Source organism: Saimiri boliviensis, chromosome X (assembly GCF_048565385.1).
Source record: "Saimiri boliviensis isolate mSaiBol1 chromosome X, mSaiBol1.pri, whole genome shotgun sequence".
NCBI classification, from domain to species: domain Eukaryota; kingdom Metazoa; phylum Chordata; class Mammalia; order Primates; family Cebidae; genus Saimiri; species Saimiri boliviensis.
In genome coordinates, this window is record NC_133470.1 from 3,918,577 (window position 1) to 3,939,410 (window position 20,834).

Genomic DNA, 20,834 nt, shown 5'->3' on the forward strand with positions numbered 1-20,834 from the left:
GAAGTGAACTACGATAGCACCTCTGCACTGCAGCCTGGGAGAAAGAATGAGACTCTGTCTTCTAATAGGAAAAAAAAGCATATCATGATTGTGGTTTGTTATCCTGAAGAGATATTTTTCCTACTTAACACCATCCTTTCATTCCTCTATGACAAATTACGTGATGTAAAAAATGACGTGTACCCTGAGACATTCATTGGGATGGAAAATCTCCTTTACTGAATCCACAAATTCAAATGCTAATCTCCTCCAGAAACACCCTCACACACACATTCCAAATTATGTTCAGTCTGGGCACCCCATGGCCCAGTCAAGGGGGCGTATGTCTTTAACCATCACCCTGGCCTTAATCTGGCTGGCCCATCTCTTCTAGGCTGCAAGCATTATGTGCCAAAAACCCAGAGGATTCTCCCCAAGTACAGGTTGTACTCCAACATGCCTCCTTTTAAAAATCCCAATGGTTCTCCCTATCCAGAAAGCAAACATGTGAGCTGGGGAATAAGAAGGTTAACTCGTAGAGCCACATTTCCTCTCTGAAGCTTGTGAGCCATGAGAAGCTTGGCTTCATACTTTATAAAAGCAAACTCACTGGCTGACTGGAATCCTCCACGTGTGCCATTTTCCTTTAGGAATGGCTTCTACCATTCATATCTCTTATGGTCTCACTGGCCTCCCCCAAGGTCACCCCCCTACTGCAGGAGCAGCCACTGCTCCAAGAATATCCTGCTTTACTTAATTCTATATCCCTTTGGCAACTCTTTCCTGAATTTCTCATTTTGACATGTAACGATATCCTACGATGAATTTTCACTTGGATGCTGTAGATATTCCTGTCCCCTCTCCCCAAATGGATGACACACTCCATTAGGAAAGAGACCTTTCCTCTGTGTCCGCCTGAGTGCTCACTCAGCACTACATGCACAAGAATTCAGAAGAAAGAGGCAAGTTGTGAGCTGACTTCCAGAGGACGCGTACCTTCCTGCCAGATGCTTCTAAGGGAAAGGGTGGGGGTGTATCTGTTAGCAGTCAGGAAGACAATAGTATAAGAAAATAAACCAAGAACAAAATTAAAACAAAAAAAAGCAGAAGGATGGAAACAAGCGTAATTATCGAAGTAAGCCTGAGGAGGAAGGCTTACTTACAAGAGGAAGACAGCTTGAATAAAAACAGGACTAGAGCCCACATCATGTGCTTCATGTCCATGCCATGGCTGGTGTGTGCTTTTCAATGAAGCGGAGAAGGGATTACTAACTCCTCAAGGTGGGATTCAGAGTGAGGACTGGATCCTCCTGGGTTAGAAGATGACACAAGTGCCTGTTAGGAGTGACTCACTGGGCCAGGTGTAACCATACACACTCCAAGGTTGTCTTATAGCAATGCCCCAGGTCTCAGCTGTTTGTGCTGCTGTAATAAAATATCTAGGACTGGATACTTTGTAAAGAATCAAGGCAGTGGCAGGTCTGTCTCAGCAGAAGGCTGCTCCTTGCTTCAAGATGGTACCTTGTTGGTGCACCCTCTGGAGGTGAGGAATGCCGTGTCCTCAGGTGCCAGAGGAATGGAAGAGCAAGCCCTACTCTCTAGTCCTTTCATGACAGTCCTAATCCAATCCATGACACTCCACCTTCAGGACTTAATCACCTCCTGAAGGCTCCACCTCCTAATCCTATCACATTGGTAATTAAGTTTCAACACTAGATTTGGGGGATACATTCATATCATTGTACCCCACAGTGGGCATGTCAGTCAGTATTCCTAGTGTCCTGAGGGGACTGGAGCTGGACAGCAGGGGGAATGCTGGGCTTCAGAGCTGGGACTGGACCCATGCTTTCTACTGCACAAGCCACACCTGCTCCCTCCCCTCAGCCACCTAAGTGGGGCTCTGGCACCTGCCCACAGCTATCCAGAGGGCCAGAGTTCTAGTTTGCTTTTTCTGCTCTAAATCGTCTGAGAGGGGGAATGTAGAGGGCAGGGAGTTATCGCCAGACAGCCTGGTGCAGGCGGTGAGGACCAAGAGATGCAGGAAAGAGCCCACCAGGCCGAGGAGCACATCTGCAAGGCAGGCTGTCCCTAGGGGCAGGATCACCAGGGAATCAGGCGTAGCCCACCTCACTCCTTTCTACTGGACTCAGGCCCACCTCACTCCTTTCTACTGGCCCAGATGCCACACCAGGGGCTCTTCCTCCAGGAATCTCACGCATAGTGAAAATGCCTGGTAAAGCAAAGAGCCAGGACAACAGAAAAACTCCTGGGGGATTCCACACAATAAAAGGCACCAACTTTCTTCTTATTGGTCTTTGAATCCAAATTACCCTTGCTGAGTTATACTGAAATGTAGAATTTCATGTATCCAAAGGAATTCATTACTCAAAGGATTTGTTCAAGATATAATGAAGGTAACCATCATGGGCTATGTTTTCAACAAGATTTTCTGATATTCCAAGTGAAGATTTTTTTTTTAAGTAATGTGACATACATTTCCAGTTGTAATATGGTACCTATTTTTAAAATCCCTACAAAACTCACAAGAGATGAACCACATGTATTTTTTCCCCTAAACTTAGTGCCACAATTTAAAAGACAGTTTATTTTCCTAAGGTAATTTAAGCCTTGGCTAAGCGACAGTTTCCACTGAAGCATGAAGCCATGTAGGAAATGCCTACAGAACTAACTGCTCAAAAGGACTTCCTCCTGAGGACATCATAGGCCCACCTAGCTTTTCATGGAGAGGGCCTTCCAGAAACGTGATTATAGCAAATAGGCAGCTGATGTCCGAGTGCATCAGGGCCTTTCTGCCTTATCTTTCAAGTCCATTAGGTCCACCTTGTCTTCTTAGTGGCTAGACTGACCCAGGCAAAGAGCCCTCCTATACCATGGCCAGGCAGACTTGCCTCTGCTTCATAATCAGGGCAAAGACGCACTTCTATACCATGATCAAGCCAAGGACACACCTCTGCACCATAATCAGGGGGCTGATGCCTTGGTGATTGGCCCAGGCAGACATGCCCCTGTAGCATAATCAGGCTGATGCCCCGGTGAGTGGCCAAGGCATAATCAGGTTCATTCCCTGGTTATTGGTCTAGGTAGACACACCCCCGCAGCATAATCAGGCTGATTCCTTGGTGATTGGCCAAGGCAGACAACACCCCTACAAAATAATCAGGCTGATTCCCTGGTTATTGGCCCAGGTGGACATGCTCCTGCAGCACAATCAGGCTGATTTCCTGGTGACTGGCCCAGGCAGACACCCTCCTGCACCCTAATCACAGCAGACAGCCCCTGCAGCATGATGGGGCTGCTTTCCCTGGTAATCTACCACTCACTCTTGCAATTTAACTTGCTAAATACCTCCTTGGGCTCAGCTGTCGCTTGGAAAGCATGTGAAAAAGAATGATGTTGAATTAACAAGCCCTCCCTACAGACAGCTTTCTTTTCTAAAGAGCTCAAGGTGACTTCCACAACCTAACATACCCTACTAGAAAATACTTTCACAAAGAAAAGAAAGTCAAGGGTTATATTTTCATCTACAGCTTAAGAACAGAAACAAAGTACTAAGTGAGCAAAATGAACACCTACAAGAAGGAAGACTATAGCAGCAAGTTTCTCTGAATCTAGTCACCAGAGCAATGATACTATAAGGCCACCTTCCCAGGGGAATTCAGGTTGGGTGAAGATAAAAGAGGAGATGGAAGGAGTGCAAAATGAATGGAAACTAGGTCTCCAAGACTGTTCTTTCAGGACAGAAGATCTATTTTATTTTCATTTTTGTGACTGGCATAATATTGAGTAGAAACCCTAAGGAAGAGCACATTTCTGGATCAGAATTAGGCTCGGCCTGTTTTTCTGCTCTATTCATCCAGTCCAACATTGTCCTCCTCTGGTCTGCTTTCCCTTCAGGTTAAGTATTATTTCTAATCATTTTGTCTTATTCTGCCTAACTTGTTTCAGAATATCAAAGCAGCACATCAACCGACCGCTGTCCCTGCACATCATATGAGCCAGCCTCCCAGCATGATTTTAAGTTTCTCATTTCCAGGATTACCTTGTGCATTTTTTTATACTCTTCAAGTCTTCTGCATGCTCTGCTCTGTCAAAGCACAGTTAATTGTGTATACGGTTAAGTAGATATGATCGTTTTCAAAGACAGACTATCAGTATCAAAGTTCCTACTCCCAATAGTGCAGCTGGTAAAAGTTAAAGTAAGTATATGCTATGCGCACACAGGCACACACAAATCATATGCCAAAAAACAGGATTTGTCAAGTCAAAAAAAAAAAAAAAAGAGGTCAAAAAAGTAGTAAAGAAAGAAAAGAAAACCATCTAGATAAGTTCTGTAGAACTGAACTATCTTTGAAGTACTAGCTCCTGACTAGTTGTTTACCTTCTATGAGTTTCTGTGATTAGCACTTTACTTAATCTGACACCTGCTCACTTAAAAGGCCAAATGAAGACACTACATTGATGGGATCACCAAGTAGAGTCCATAAAACAGATTCACTAGCACTCCAGCCAAACTACCAGACTAACTAGATAAAACATTTTTTTTTAAAGAATTGCAGGAGAACATATTTCAAGTATATCTTAGGATATAGAACAAAAAGTGTAGAAGGAAAACCATGTGAAAGGCCTGGGGGGATATGGAAGAAATAAGACACATGCATGTCTCATACATCATGAGTGCTTTGTATATTAAGTCAGAAGAGATGTTTGGTCACAGAGTAACTTTATAGACAAACCTTAGCTATATTAGCAAAGAAAAAAAAAACACTCATATGACTAAAATCAGAAATGCAAGAGGCAACATTATAACCAGTGCCATAAAAATAATTAAACGAGAATATCATTTGTTGGCATATCCTTTGACAATAAATTGGATAACCTAAAAGAAATGAAAGAATTCCTAGAAACACACAACCTACCAAAACCGATTCATGAAGACAGAGATTCCCGGATGATTTTCAGAAGGGGGAAAAATAAAGACAAAGAAAATCTTAACACACCTGTAAGTAGTAAGGAGACTCAATCAGTAATAAAACAAAACCTCTCCACAAAGGAAAGCCCAGGACCAGATGGCTTCACTGGAGAATTCTACCAAACATTTAAAACACTACTGAACTGTACACTTAAAAATAGGTAAGATAGTAAATTTTAGTGTGTGTGTCTATGTGCTTCCTACCACAAATGAATTTTTATATAGTAACTGTATAGATGTGTTCACCAAGACTTGTCAGGGTAACTTCATGTGCAAATGGTACAGACATTAGATGCAGAAAACTGAATATCACGGTGCTTGTACCCATGCCTGAGATTCACAAACACTACCATTTGCAGTGGATGCAGACAGAGTGATTACAAAGGGTGTGTGTTTGTATGTGTGTGTGTGCTTCCCAGGAATAGAATATCCACATGTTTGGACATATGTATAAATAACATACATTTCAAAAGTATGTATGCTTCATATTAATATCATTTTAAATCCAAGATTACTCACATAACTGCTGTTTTTTTTTTTCTCCCCTAGCACCAGAAATTCTAAAGACAGAGTATTCATCCTGTAATCCCAGAAGAATCTTCAAATAGTCTATTTTCAAGGTCTGTAATCTAGAACATTCTTGAACAAGAAGCAGTGGGCAAATCTGTTCTGATTTAATGTCAGTTAACAAGCCTGGAAGGAACAAAGCTGTCTTTCCTTTCAGAAGAAAACTGGACACAAATAAAGAAAGGGCTAAATGGCATACAAACACATAGGCTAAAAATGAATTAGGCTTTTTACTTGTTTTTTAAATTAAGTGTCTTTGGGGAGATTTAGCTGCTTATCAATTTGTTAAAGTTTGAATACTTGCTGAAATATTAATCCTATACCTGATTTTGAAAAAGGCAAAACTATTAGGTTAAACTTTGAAGCCATTCTGTCACTAACATAATCTTTATAGATAGTAATATAAACAATACGCAAATGTTTTTGGAACCCAGAAATCACTGAAACTAATGCATATTATTTTAAGAAACTTTTAAAGAGAAATTTGAATCACAGCATCCCACAGCATCAGCCAGACTCTTTCAGGAGCGTGAAGGAGGGACTTAGTTTCAAGACTAAAGAAAAGAGGACAAACTCAGCATGCCCTACGCTAGACTGTAAAGGTGATTTACAAAACCACTGCTAATATTCACAAACTTAATCCTTCAAACAGCAAGGCAACCGCACCTGGCATGAGCACAGCCGTGGGGAACACTTCCTTTAACTTCGTTTGGCTTTCTTCCACCAGCTCCTCTTTAGACATCGGGAGCTGCAAGACGTCTATTATAATCTGTGCCGCCTCTAATGCCTTCTTACCCATAACCAGGGACTTTACATCCCAGCTGTATTTCTTGTCATAGCGATCACATATTTCTTGAAACACCACTGAATAGAGCCGTTCAGTATCTGCAGAAAAAAACAAAACAAAACAAAACAAAACAAAAACAGATTTTTAGAGTGCATACTGTATCAACAGTAAGTCTGTATCAGGTTCACAATAACATCTACTGTGTATGTCGCATTCCATGAACAAAGGCTTTGTGGAGACCTAAGTGAGCAGGCGAAAGGTTTGCAGGTCATTCTCACTAAATTATACTGTGGGCAGCCTCCTCTCAAGGCTGCTGGAGTTACGTCTGGAGTTGTGATCTGGATGGAAATTTAGAACTCAGGAGAAAAATGAAATCTGTATTATTATGTTTTCTGTTTAAATGTGCATATTTGAATCTAAATATATAATTAGAATGGTCAATTCCATCTGATAGCACAAGGCGTCATTACTTGGTGTTCCACTGCATGGCTCACTAGAATTAAGGACATTTCCACTGCCAGCGGGATGAGCCCCCACCATGCCTGGCCAAGATGCTGCTTTGAAGCTCCCAGGGGAGAACAGAACATTTAACACACAGGCTGTGTCATGGGATGGTGAAAGCTGACCTGAGGATTAACTCCCAGCTCGGCACTTACTCGGGGCACAACCTCAGAAATAAAGTGGTCCTGCAGGGGCCTGCTTTCCTCATGCTGACACAAGGTGAACAGGAATACTGCTCATAATAGTACCAGTACCACTAACATAGGCTACATTGCACTACATTTCTATTCATGTGCTTTTTCTGTATGTATATTTAACATACACATAGTATTAATAGCACTCATATTATCAATATGAATACTACTGATGGCGCTACTCCAGTGAAATAATCCTACTTTGCAGACTGAACACTTCAGGGCACATAAGTAACCTTCTCAGAACAGTGCCAACCTCCTAGGGCCTGCTTGTCACACACTAGCTGTCTTCTCTACTCTCACTGTCTCCAGCATGGGTGTAGAAAGATCACTTTACTGAAGAACCAACTAACTGACCTGCTAGGAGGCATTATACATGATAAAAAGAAATACTCCGACACAGAGGAGTGTCTATCAAGCACAATTTCAAAACCAGGTAAGCTCCATGGAGCTGAGAGTTCTCTGGTGACAATCCTCCCAAGGCCCCAGTGAAGGCAGAAGGCTGTGTGCCAAAGCCTGTGCAGAGGCCTTGTCTTCCAGTCTGCGGTGGCACAGAGGCAGTCCCTGAACCCAAGAGGCTGGGAATAAACCTGTTCATACCTGGTTTAAAAAGAAGACACACAGACTCGTCTGACAAAAATCTGGATTCAAATTCCGCTAGGAGACTGACCACCTGTTATAGATTTAGCACTGACGCTTTCCCACGGGGCATGGAGCAGCATTAGCAGGATATAGTCTACCCTTAATTTGCACAACTAGACTCAACAGTAAGTCCTGAAAAGAGCTGGCAACCACAATGGCCTTTAACTGTCCCACAATGACATGAAAAACATAATAATCATCCCTAAATAGTTTTTCCCCCATAAGATAGTATCTGTGATACCCAGGACCCACTGAAGCAATGTACACACACAAAGAAGGCTGTGTGTGTACAAAAGGCATGTAAGTCTTCATACTCCTATGTGTGTTCACATGTTTACATGCACATAGGCATGCATGCTTGTAATTGCTTAGATGCATTTTGAAAGTTGGCAGAGTATGAACTGCTATTAAAAGAGAGTTTTGGGCTGGATGCAGTGGCTCATGCCTGTAATTTCAGCATTTTGGGAGACCAAGGCAGGCATATTACATGAGCTCAGTAGTTCAAGACAAGCCTGGGCAACATGGCAAAACCCCGTCTGTACTAAAAATACAAAAAACTAGACAGGCATGGTGGCACGTGTCTGTAATCCCAGCTATTCAGGAGGCTGAGGCAGGAGAACCGCTTGACCTGAAAGGCGGAGGTTGCAGTGAACCAAGATTACACCACTGCACTCCAGCCTGGGCAGCATGAGTGAGATTATGTCTTCAAAAAAAGAAAAAAGAAAAATAAAGAGAGAGTTATGGCAGGTTTTAACTCCAAAATATGTGGTCCTCCCAGATAGGCAATGTGGAGGACTGCCTGCACCACAGGACAGGATTTGCTGTGTTGCACATGGAGAAGGCTGGGAAGGTATCTTGTGAGCCACGGCAACAGTAGGTCCACCTGTGCTTTGTCTCCCGAGTCTTTTTCACAGAACGTGAATTGTCATCTGCATAGACACAGGGTCTGGGCAATCAACCGTATCCACCAACTATTTGCAAAATTCCTGAATGAACCAAGGGTAGAGTGCTGCTATCTTGAGAAAAGAAGTTTTCTGTGTGGCCTTGTACCCGTCCCTTCAGCAGCATCCAAACTGCACCTCTTGGCTGCACCTACAGTATCGGCTAGGGCTCTTGCCGCCTTGTACTCAGAGGACTGGGCTCGTTGGTTGCTTTGGCTGCCATGGTGTGGACTTTGCCTCTGTGCATGCTTCTCTCCTGGTCCCAGGGCTCGCTGCACTTTCCTGCAGAAGTCTCTGGCTCTTCCTCCTTGGGATGGGTCTGCAGCTGGGCCCAGTCCACCCTGTCGACACTGCGGTCCAGGAGAGGCTGGTTGCTGTGGACTAGGCCTTTCCTTGGGCTTTTGTGTGGCCCCTGCCCTGCACTCCCCATCCTCCTTGCTCCCTCTGTGCACTGACGCCTCTGCGGACCTCTTCCTTACAGCAGACCCTGGGCTTTCTGCCTCCTGATGGATGCTCTGGCTTTGACTGCTACCAGCAACAATAAGAGCCCTTCTCTATTCTTTTTCTGCTTTTGTAGGCAGATCCACCCACAGCTGTATGTCAGCATTTCATTTTCAGCACTATAGTATTTTTCCCTTGCTTTTCTACCACGAGCTGCATTTTTTTTTTTTTTTTAGTAGACATGGAAGGTCTTGCCCTGTGGCCCAGGCTGGTCTCAAACCCGTGGCCTCAAGTGATCCTCCAGTCTTGGTCTCCCAGTGTTGGGAATAAGGCATGAGCCACTGTCCCTGGCCACGAGCTGTATCTCATTAAGTTTGCTGTACAACACACCAAACAAACCTCAGAACCTCCAACCGGTCTGGATACTGGAGATTGTGAAAGCACGATCCCTGAGTGGAGGGGTCAAATCCCTTTGGGGTAGTACAAAAGACAGGACTCTCACAAAAGTTCCTGGGCTGGTTTGTAGAAGTCGAAGTTCAAGTAAAAACCTGAGTAACTCAAGGCTTCCTGGATCCCATCCTGCACTATGTCTCCCTACAGAAGCTGCAGAACAGAAGGAAGGGCTGGCCCACCCTCCTCCTCAGCAGCTGAGTGGTGAAAAGCCTCCTCTAAGGGAGGGTTACCCAGGCATGAGTGCTCCATTTATTTTCTGATTTCCTGTGAGGGGGAGAAAGAGCCAGGGCTCTCAGGGCAAGGAGATGGACACACTGGCAGTGAGGCACGTTCTACTTCCTTGAGTGTTTGTTCTAGTAGTTGAGAGAGGAAGACTGACAAAAGGAAACTGCAGGCATCGAACAAGTGAGACACCGCTATCGGGTTTGAAAAGCCAAGTGAAGGAGCAGAGGCCAGGCAGGACCATGGAGGTGCTCCGCAGAACTGGAGCTAAGGCAAGTGTAAGAGGAGGAAGAAAGGAGTATAGACAAAAGCAGAAAAACAGCCGTATCCTCTAAAAATGCTTTCAGCAATGTTTACTTAAAGCTTACAATGTCATGGAGCTTTTAATTTAAAAGATACAGAACTGTGGGATTATAAATCTGTAGGGGACTGTGCAGACAGACACTTTTCTTCACCATTTAGATAAAATCATCCTAAATCCGTGGAATAAGCAAGGATCTAAACAAGCAATTAAACTCTTCAGGTCAAACGATGACTACAGCCGTTGATGATGGCACACTTAAAGGGACAGCACTGTGAAAGGAAAAACGCTGAAATAAAGGAGCGTAAAACAGTTGCACCAGGCCATCAGATGCATCTTCTTCCCCGCTTACTAACAAGTTTCCAGCTTTTAACATTGCTTCAATGTCCTTTTTACCAGGAAAGATCATATTGTTTTTAACATGCTAGAGCCCCATACATGACTACCTTCCTTAGGGGAGTTAGAAAATATCCCATGTGACTGTGACCACTCCCCTCCCCACAGCTGGAATCTGTGTGGCAGTTGAGAGCAGCTTCCATAGCAGCTGCAAGGACAGCATGGGGAGGGGAGCAGCCTGGCCACAAGGGAGAAGCTCTGAAGAAGCTACAGGGTACTCCAGGCTGGGGCCCAAAAGCTGGTGTGTGTTTTCATCCTCAGAGGCAGCCTGAGTTCCTGGGATGCATGGGAGGCACTGCGCCTTAAATTAATTCAACTGTTACGAAGCGCTGTGCCTGGAGTAAGCCTAGACCAATGGCTTAGTTTCTAAGGTGAAGGTTGAGTAATTGCAGCAAATCAAGTAACATCTTTTATAATTAGAAGTGTAACTTAAATTCTTGCTAAGTCCACCCGAGGCACAGTGGTCGATGTTTCACCCAACAAAGATATAAGAAGTGAGGGTTTCTCCCCCACTGCTCTCAGTGAAGCTGTACCTCCTTGCCATGCAAATGGAGACCTATCTTCAATTTTATAAACGTGAGTTGCATTATTTAAGGGCAAAAACACCTCAAGTTGTCATTAAGGCGCATATACGGTGATATGATTTGGCTGTGTCTCCACCTATATCTCATCTCAAGCTGTAATTCCCAAGCATAGAGGAAGGGAAGTGACTGGATCATTGCGGTGGTTTCCCCCATGCTATTCTCCTGATAGAGTTCTCACGAGATCTGATGGTTTTATGTGTTTGTTTGCAAGTTCTTCCTTTGCCCCTCTTTCTCCTGCTGCCTTGCAAGAAAGGTGCCTGCTTCCCCTTCTGCCATTCTAAGTTTCTTGAGGCCTCCCCAGCCATATGGAACTGTGGGTCAATTAAAGCTCTTTCCTCTATAGAGTACCCAGTATCGGGGATGCTCTTTATGAAAGCAGTGTGAGAATGGACTAACATTAATACATATAGGAAGACCTGATTTTGCTCCCACCTCCATGTTCATACAAGACCTAGGGCTTTGGGGACCCAAGAGACCAGCAGAAAACTGCCAGCTCAGCTGCATGTCCTGGGACAAGTTTCTTAGCCTGACATATGATGTCTGTTGGAGAAATGTAATTAATAAAAAGCTGCTGACCTGCAGAAGGGGGTGGCTTTAAAGCTGGGGGGTGGGGGGGAGATGCTCTAGGTGTGGGAGGTGGCAGGCAGCTCAGAAAGGGAAGCCAGGCCCTCTAAAGCCTAGTGGCTTTGAGGGGAAACCCCAGCCCTGCAGCTTTCTAGCTGGAAACTCTGGAAGCTAGCAGCCTTGGGATAAGCACTTGTAAAACGAGGATCCTATTCATACTGTATGTCTTATAAGTCTGCTGGGCCTGGCTTGCATGCCTCTAAAATGTGATCCTAATGATGTAGTCATGCCACACATCTTCTAGACAGTTGCATCCATGAAGTGAAGTAATATGTGTTGTGGTCTGAGTGCTTGGCCCAGAGTTACCTCTGAGCATCAACATATGGAGTCATTAGGGAATGCTTTTGTTAACTGAGTTATGGGGAATTGACAAGGTCTGTTGTCTCTCTTAACACTAACATGCCAATAACAGCAAACAGCTGTTGAACTTGAGAAACTAAAGTGCCTCCTACCAAATATTTTGCTTAAAAAAAACAAGCAAACAAAACTACCAATTATTTGGAACTCGCAAGTACATCACACCTGCTAGACACATTAAACTAGCTTCACAAACACTTCTTAACTAATTGCCAGGGCTCCAGAGGAATACAGCCCTTGTTTCCAATTCCATAACCCAAAAACGTCTGAAAACGCTGCAAAATGTGTACTGGGCTGGCATGAGGTGGTTTTAATGGTCCATATTTATCATACTTAGTATGACTATTCAACCACTTCCCTATAGGAATACTAATGGATTTGATTACGAATGCTGCCTGAGAACCCCCAAGAATGTTGTGTGTCATGGAACATATGAATTTGAATATGTTTTAAAAATAACCTAAATACATCTGGCTCCGTAGATTTGGGTTAAGGGATTATGAACCTGAGTTTATGACAGCTTACGAAGTTACACTTTGTGCATCTTGCAAAACTGAATTGACTTAATGTTTTTTCCCCCAAAACTTATCTTGATACATCTTGAACATAATTTTTATTCTCAATTACAAAAAGGAGAAAAAACCTAAAGCTGTGTTTTGTGTTAGCTAGGTTAGCTCCTTGAAGACACAAACTACAAGAAAGGCTGATCTTGAGTTAGAATCAAATGATCACAATCTGACAATTATAAAGATGTTAGCTGACTGTGTATGTGTGTAACAGTTCAGCTTTTCTTTTTGACAGAAGGTCTCACCTGAGTGTAGTGGAGGGATCCGACTGCAGTTCTGACCTCAAGTCATCCTCCTACCTCAGCTCCCAAGCAGCTGGGGCTACAAATGTGCACCACCAGACCAGGCTAATTTGTAATTCTGTTGTAGAGACAGGGTCTCCCTATGTTGCCCAGGCTAGCCTTGAACTCCTGGCCTGAAGTGATCCTCCCACTTTGGACTCCCAAAGTGCTGGGATTACAGGCATGAGCCATAGTGCATAGCCAAGAGTTCAGCTGTTTATTGATCATGTTACGAAAGATGTTTGCTCATAAAGATCAAAGCCCATGTCCAAAGTTGACTCCTCAGATGCTTCTTTCCTTACTTGCACTCCCTTCTGCTCAGCTGAGGCAGCACTGGAGGGGCAGCACTGCCTACAGGTACAGGTCCATTAGCCCCCACACTGCTGAAGAGGAGACTCCCAATGTTGACTCTGGCTGAGGCAGTGGTACAGGGGCAGAACTGCTGGTGGGTGCAGGTCCACCAGCCCCCATGCTACCGAAAAGGCTCCCAATGTTGACACGGCCAGGCCCTTACGAACAGATCAGGCCCAAAAGGTTCGCCACCTACACTAGCTGCTTTAATGAGGGCGATGGTCTTATGTGATGGTCACCTCATTTCAGTGGAGAATGAGGGCCGAGAAGATGCAAGTGAGCTTGAACAAAGACGGGGGCCACGGTGCAGGTGAGTGCGGGAATGGCGCCACCAGGGAGGGTGCTAGTCACCCATCGAGTGACAGCTTCACCCCAACAAGGCCTTAGCTTCCTCGAAAGTGCTGAGCACCTTAGTGGCAGCTGAGGAAAGAGGGTCAGCAGTGTTTCTGAATGTGAGGAAAACAACATATTTTAAAGTGAAGTTGCTTTAATTTAAAACCCAGCATCCAGTACATTTTGATAGAAGTGGTGGTGTCATTTTGATAAACCATTTTGACGGTACATAGTAGGTAATCGTTGAATTTATTTAAAATGTAAACTCACTAGTTTTGTTCATCTGAGATGTTCTACTGCTTGTTTCCTTAACATCTTGATTCTCAAAGTGAGGTCCCTGGACCAGCAGCATCAGTATGATGTGAGACACTGTCCAACTACCTATTTTTGGGCTCTATCTTAGTCCATTTTCTGTTGCATATTAACAGAATACCTAAAACGTGGTAATTTATGAAGACATTTCTATCTTACAGTTATGGGGACTGAGAAGTACAACGTCGAGGGGCTGCATTTGGAGAGGGCCTTCTTGCTGGTGGGGACTCCATGGAGTCCTGAGGTGGCACAAGACATCATATCTTGAGGGGACTGAGTGTACTAGCTCAGTCTTCCCCTTCTTTTTTTTTTTTTTTTTTTTTTGAGATGGAGTCTAGCACTATCACCTAAGCTGGAGTACAATGGTGTGATCTTGGCTCACTGAAACCCACACCTCCTGGGTTCACATGATTCTCCTACCTCAGCCTCCTGAGTAGCTGGGATTACAGGTGTACACCACCATGCCTCACTAATTCTTTTAGAAGAGACAGGGTTTCACTATGCTGGCCAGGCTGTTCTTGAACTCCTGATCTCATGATCTGCCTGCCTCGGCCTCCCAAAGTGCTGGGATTACAGGCATGAGCCACCACGCCCAGCCAGCCTCTTCCTCTTCTTACAAAGCCATCAGTCCCACTCCTGTGATAACTAATTTGTCCAATAATTCATTAATCTATTAATCTCTGAAAGAAAGGGTCTATTCATGAAGGCAGAGCCGGCATGACCCAACACCTCTTAAAGGCTCCACACCTCTCAATACTGCCAAACTGGGGATTAAGTTTCAACGTGAGTTTCAGAGAGAACAAACTTTCAAACCACACAGCAGGCCCCACCCCAGATCTACAGAATAAGAAACTCAGTTGGGGCCCAGCAATGTGTGTTTTACAGAACCCTCTCGGTGATTTGAATGTTTGTTCAAGCGGAGGGCAATAGACCTGGCATTATGTTTTCATGGAAGACTTGTGCTCTATAAAGTTGTGATTTTAAAAATATATCAATCTTACCTAATAATTGTACATATACAAAGGTACTAGTACAAATTAAAGAACAATCTATGATGATATTCATCCCAGTACTTACTTTCCTTTATACTGTACCCTATTATGACTTAGTTACATCTCTTTTCCTATTTCCTTCTGTCACCCCCAAATCAGACTTATGTTAATGTGTTTGTAATGAAAGCAAGATTTAAAAACAAGGACTCTTCAATATGCCCCATTCTTTCTTAAGTTAATTGCAGCAAATGATTCCAATAAATTGGAGTTCTCAGTTAATCACAGTTAATTAGGTCTGCATCAAATGAGATGTAGAATTCAATGAAAGTTATATGCAAAGCATTCTCACGGACATGGCCAGGGTAAAGTACTTATGAAGAGATGCCCTAATAAGCCAGCTCTTTTAAAGAAACATGCATCTTGGAATAAAAACATTGACAACTTAATGGAATATACTGTATTCAAGGATTAATTAATTGGCTTATCGCTCTTAAACGAAAATCAAGAAAAAAACATTTTCTAGGCTGGAATCATTACATATGAAATTACAGTTGTCCTTGGTGACCTTCTTTTGAGAGTAACTACCAAAACTTTTACATCTTTGCTATATATATATGTTCTAACATAAGATCCTCCTTTTGTAGTGAAAGTATTTCCAGCTTTATGAAAGCTATTATTAGAAAATAAGGGTCCATTTCCAAAAACCAACTTTTGGTCAGTAGTACAGCAATCCTAAAAATTGAGCTTTGAACTACATAAGCTTGGAAACCCAGCCCTTCGCAGAAGAAGGCTTTTAGCCTTCTGAAATGGCTAGTTCTGATATCTGGGGTTGCCTTGGGCTTTTTCTGACCTTCTTACACAGCCAAGCTTACTTAATAATCCCTAGAACTCTGGCCGCAGAAACAGTTCTGGAAGGTCACTGTGGGCAACAGTGGTTAAACATTGCTCTCTATGCTCCTGGCACATAGCACAGAGCCCAGATCCTGTCGGCAGCGCTATTTCACTTCACTCCCAGAGTCGCTTCCACGCACATGGTTGCAAACGGGAGCCAGTCTGAGCCTAAAGTGAGGAGTAAGGCCAAACCACACCACCTCTTTGCAGGGACTAAAAGAGTCTATCTGCTCAAAGCATCCCAGTGTCATAGGAAGACATTATCAGATTTGCGGGAAGACAGGAGAAGCCCACGAAAAGACCAGATTCTGGTAAATGAGGAGGCACTGAGTGATAAAGATACTGTACATGTGTGAAGGTAAATGAAAATCTCTTCAAATGAGAATGAGCAGAGGCTGTTGATTCAAAGCTTACATAGCAAGAGAGTTGGACACCAGCACTCGCCTTTGGCAGAAGCAAGTCGGGGAGCGGGAAAGCTTTACAGTGGGAAAAGGGAGGCTTCAGGTGGGCCCTGACTGGAGGCTGTTGTAGGAGGCTGGAGGTGACTCGCTAGAAGTGAGGCATCCCATGGGATTGGGAAACATTTTGACTCTCTAGCTGGTGGTGCAAACTCTGCAGGCATGCTTGATATAGTCAAGTCCCTTAAAGGAGATAGTCACTGAGCTGACCAAGGACCCCAAGCCGCCAGCTAGACTCATGGGATGAATGTGGCTGCCCTCCTACTCCGGCCTGCCTCCTGGTTTCTTCCCAGCCACCTTGGCCATCCATAAGCAAACCCTTAGCATGTTCCCAGGTGGAAGGTGAGCCAGGCAGTTCTCTCTGGGCCCTGGGCCCCCTGCCTTGCTCAGCCTCATTCTCCATCCACATTCCTCAGGCACTTCTGTATCCCTTACCACGTGCCCTTGCCCAGCCTTTGGTAACAACCAATCAGAATGAACTAATCTCCATGCCACCTCTACACCAAAAAGACCCTGAATCAGGTCATTGTTTATGAGGAGAAACTGCAATGGTCAGTAATAGAATTTGCATGTATATTCCCTCCCAAACCTCATGCTGAATTGTAACCTCAATGTTGGAGGCAGGGTTTCATGGGAGGTATACTGCTCATGGGAGCAGATCCTTTGCTTGGGCCATCCCCACTTGATGATGAGTGAGCTCTCGCTCTGAGTTCACACGAGATCTGGTGGTATAAAAGTATGTGGCACCTCCCCCCGCAACTCACTCTCTTGCTCATGTTCTTGCCATGTTACATGCTTGCTTCTGCTTAGCCTTCTACTATGATTGTAGGCCTCCTGAGGCCTCTCCAGAAGCAGATGGAACTATGCTTCCTGCATAACCTGCAGAAATGTGAGCCAATTGAACCTCTATTCTTATTAATTACCTAGACCCAGGCATTTCTTTACAGCAATGCAAGCACAGCCTAATACAGAAAATTGATATCAGAAGCAGCGTGTTGCTACAAGGATACCTGAAAATATGGAAGTGACTTTGGAACTGGGTAACAGGAAGTGGTTGGAAGAGTTTGGAGGGCTCAGAAGAACACAGGAAGATGAGAGAAAGTTTGCAGCTTCTTAGAGAACAGTTAAATGGTTGTCAAAATGCTGATAGTGATGTGGATGGTGAAGTCCAGGCTGACAAGGTCTCACATGGAAATGGGAAAGTGAGAACTGGAGTAAAGGTCACACATGTTATTTCTTAGCAAAGAACTTGGGGGTATTCTGCTCATGCCCTAGGGTTCTGCGGAAGTTTCAACTAGGGTAATGATTTAGGTTATTTAGCAGAAGAAATTTCTAAGCAGCATAGCATGCTATATGTAGCCTGGCTGCATCTAACAGCCTATGCTCTGATGAGGAAGCAAAGAAATGACGAAATTGGAAGTTATATTTAAAGGGAAGGCAGAGCATAAAAGTTTGGGAAATATGCTGCCTGGCCATGTAGCAGAAAAAGAAAAAGCTTTTTCAGAAGCGGAATTCAAGCAGGCTTTGGAGTAATCACTAGCTAGAGAAATTTGCATACTTAAAAAGCAGGCAAGTGCTGATACCAAGACAGTGGAGAAAAGGTCTCCAAGGTATTTCAGAAGTCTCCAAGGCAGCCTCTCCCATTACAGGCCCAGGGGCTTATGAGGGAAGAATGGTTTCCTGATGCAGGCCCAGGGCTCAGCTACCTCAGGACACTGCTCCCCACATGCCCGCTGTTCCAGCTTCAGCCAGGGCTCAAAGGGAGCTCATCCTGGTGCTCTGCAGAGCACAAGCCACACACCTCCATGGCTTCCACAGGCTGTTAAGCCTGTAGATGGACAGAGTGCAAGAGTAAATAAGGCTTGGCACTCTCTGCCTAGATTTCGGATGATGTATGAAAAAGCCTAGATGTCAATGCAGAAGCCTGCTGCAGGGGCAGATCTCGCACTGAGAACATATACTATAGCATTGTGGAAGGGAAATGTGGGGTTGGAGGCCCCATAGAGTCCTCACTGGGGCACTGTCTAGTGGAGCTCTAGGAAAAGGACCACGATCCTCCAGACCCAAGAATGGTAGATCCACCAGCAGCTTGCACCCTGGAAAAACTGCAGACACTCAACTCCAGCCAGTGACAGCAGCCTTGGAGGCTGCTGCAAAGCCAAAGGGGTGGAGCTGCCCAAGGCCTTGGAAGCCCACCTCTTGTACCAATGTGGCCTGGATGTGGGACATGAAATCAAAGGATATTATTTTGGAGCTTTAAAATTTAATGACTGCCCTGTTGGGTTTCAGACTTGTATGGGGCCTTGCACCCTGTTTCTTTTAGCTGATTTCTCCCTTTGGGAATGGGAATGTTTACTCAATGCCTATAGATACCTCCATTGTATCTTAGAAGTAATTAACTAGTTTTTGATACTGCAGGCTTGGAGGTGGAAAGGCCTTTTCTGTCTCAGATGAGGTTTTGCAGTTTTAAGTTAATGTTGGAATCAGTTAAGATTTGGGGGGAATTATTGGGAAGGCATGATTTGTATTTTGCAAAGTGAGAAGGACATGAGATTTCGAAGGGGCCAGGTGCAGAATAATACAGTTTGTGGATTTGCCCCCAACCAGACCTCATGCTGAATTGTAATTCCCCAGTGCTGGAGGTGGAGCCTAGTGGATGGTGTATGGATCGTGGTGGTGAATCCCTCATGAATGACTTGGGGATCCCCTTGGTGTTACGTTAGCTCTTGTTCTGAGTTCACACAGGATCTTGTCATTTAAAAGTGTGTGTCACCTCCCCTTACCACTCTTGCCTCTGCGATCACCACGTGACATGCCTGCTCCTGCTTTGCCTTCCACCATGATTGTAAGCCTCCTGAGGACTCCCCAAAAGCAGATGCTGCTTTGCTTTCTGTACAGCTTGCAGAACCGTAAGCCATTTAAACCCCATTTTCTTACAAATTACCCAGACTCAGGCATTTCTTTAGAGCAATACAATATATCCTAATACAATCAGGAAACTTTAACAGAGTCTGGAGAACTGTCACACCTATGTGGGCTTGGATGCTGACAAACTTGGGTTTTATCCTTTGCTCTATTCTCAAGGCCTGCCATTATCAGATCTAATTCATGAATATACTTATTCCAATGTGTAGCCGAAAGACACTGTAATTTGTAGGAAACACTCCAAAACTATAGAACAGCGAGGCTGAGTGTGAATAAAAATCAGAGGTAAGTATGTCACAGAAAAAGGAAATCAAAATTAGTGCTGTCAAGGTCCAAAAACACAAAATACATTCCTCTCTTTTAGGTTTTCTGCAATCTCCATTCAACTTGTATGAATAAATACACATCTATAAACTAGGAGAAAACTCACACCTACCTGGTTCAAAATTTAATGGTATGGTTTTCTTAATTTGGTTGATAAGTACTGTACTGCACTCCTGTGACTGGCTCACTGCTCTTTGCTGCTATATATGCTATTCCATTTATGCTGAGGATACTGAAGAACAAACTTGTAATGGTATGAACTAGACTCCAAACCAACTTAAAATTTACTTTGCCCTTAAATTAAAATTCAGTCCAGGTTTCCAAGGACTGAGCATAGAGCCCCTTCTGAGACAAATATTTATAAGCTGGGAACATCCTATGTCACACAAGTAAACATAACATGTAATATTGATTCAAATCATAGATGAAAAATCTTGAGAAGCCAGATATTCCAGATATGCAGAAATGGCACATCCTTAAATACAATCAGTTCAATTAAACAAATGTTGACTGGGTACTACTTTGTGCTAGGCAAAGAAAAATGTGAGAACTGACAATGAAACACTCCTTACAAGGTTAAATAAATCGGTAATCAGAAATAAGTTCATTAATATATTTTGAAACAAATACCAGCAAAGAGAAATCTTGCAAAAACCGTGATTAAGAATATATCACTATGTAAATGAGAATTTTTTTTTCACTTGAAGACCTATCCATATGTTACCTTCAGCTAACTAACCTCAATGACCTATAATCTAAGAAATCTCCTCTCAGACCTGAAAACAGAAGTCAGGTAGAAGCTATGTTACAAGCCAAGCACAAATTCCTAGCAGTATGGCAAGGGAGAAGACATGGTGATGAGAGTACCAAATGAAGGGAAGTGCAATGATCTGTTCTTCAACAAATGTTGCAAATTGTTAACACGCTGTGAGCACCACCATGCTCTTCCCTAAAACCACTAACGTATTTTGTGCTTTATATATACAGGATAGAAACTTCCATAGTATTTTGCTGTCACTGTCTCCACCTTTACAAATGAGCTTGCATGTAAATGGTAATGCTTTCTTGTGTTTAGGAATTTAAAGGACTGAAATGAATAAGCATAAAATTAAGCGTCTCAGTAATATTGGCTCAAATGAGAAGCTTCTACTAATGGGCTTAGAAAAAAGTATTTAAGTATTTGATACATCACTTCCTGTGGCTGTAAGTTATCATTTTTGAACTGTAGAGAAAAAATAATAAATGATTGCTTAAAATAGAGATCAGTAATGATAATTTAATTGAGTGATCATCTGCAAAGTGAAACTCTTGATTAGCATGTGGCATAATTCACAGGCATCAGCAATTCTATATATATAGGTATGGGAATTGGTCTAAGAATTTTTTGCTGATAATGCATATTTAAATTAAAAAGTCACTTAA

At 43.5% G+C, this 20,834-nt stretch overlaps 1 protein-coding gene across 1 annotated transcript in view; it reads right to left on the reverse strand.

Annotated features, from left to right (window-relative positions):
• The window catches only part of PUDP (pseudouridine 5'-phosphatase), a 102,058-nt gene that overhangs the window by 56,257 nt on the left and 24,967 nt on the right, over positions 1 to 20,834 (reverse strand). The window contains exon 2 of the mRNA XM_003920287.2: positions 6,203 to 6,421. Coding sequence (XP_003920336.1) covers positions 6,203 to 6,421 — 219 coding nt within the window. The remainder of the gene's footprint in view (positions 1 to 6,202; positions 6,422 to 20,834) is intronic.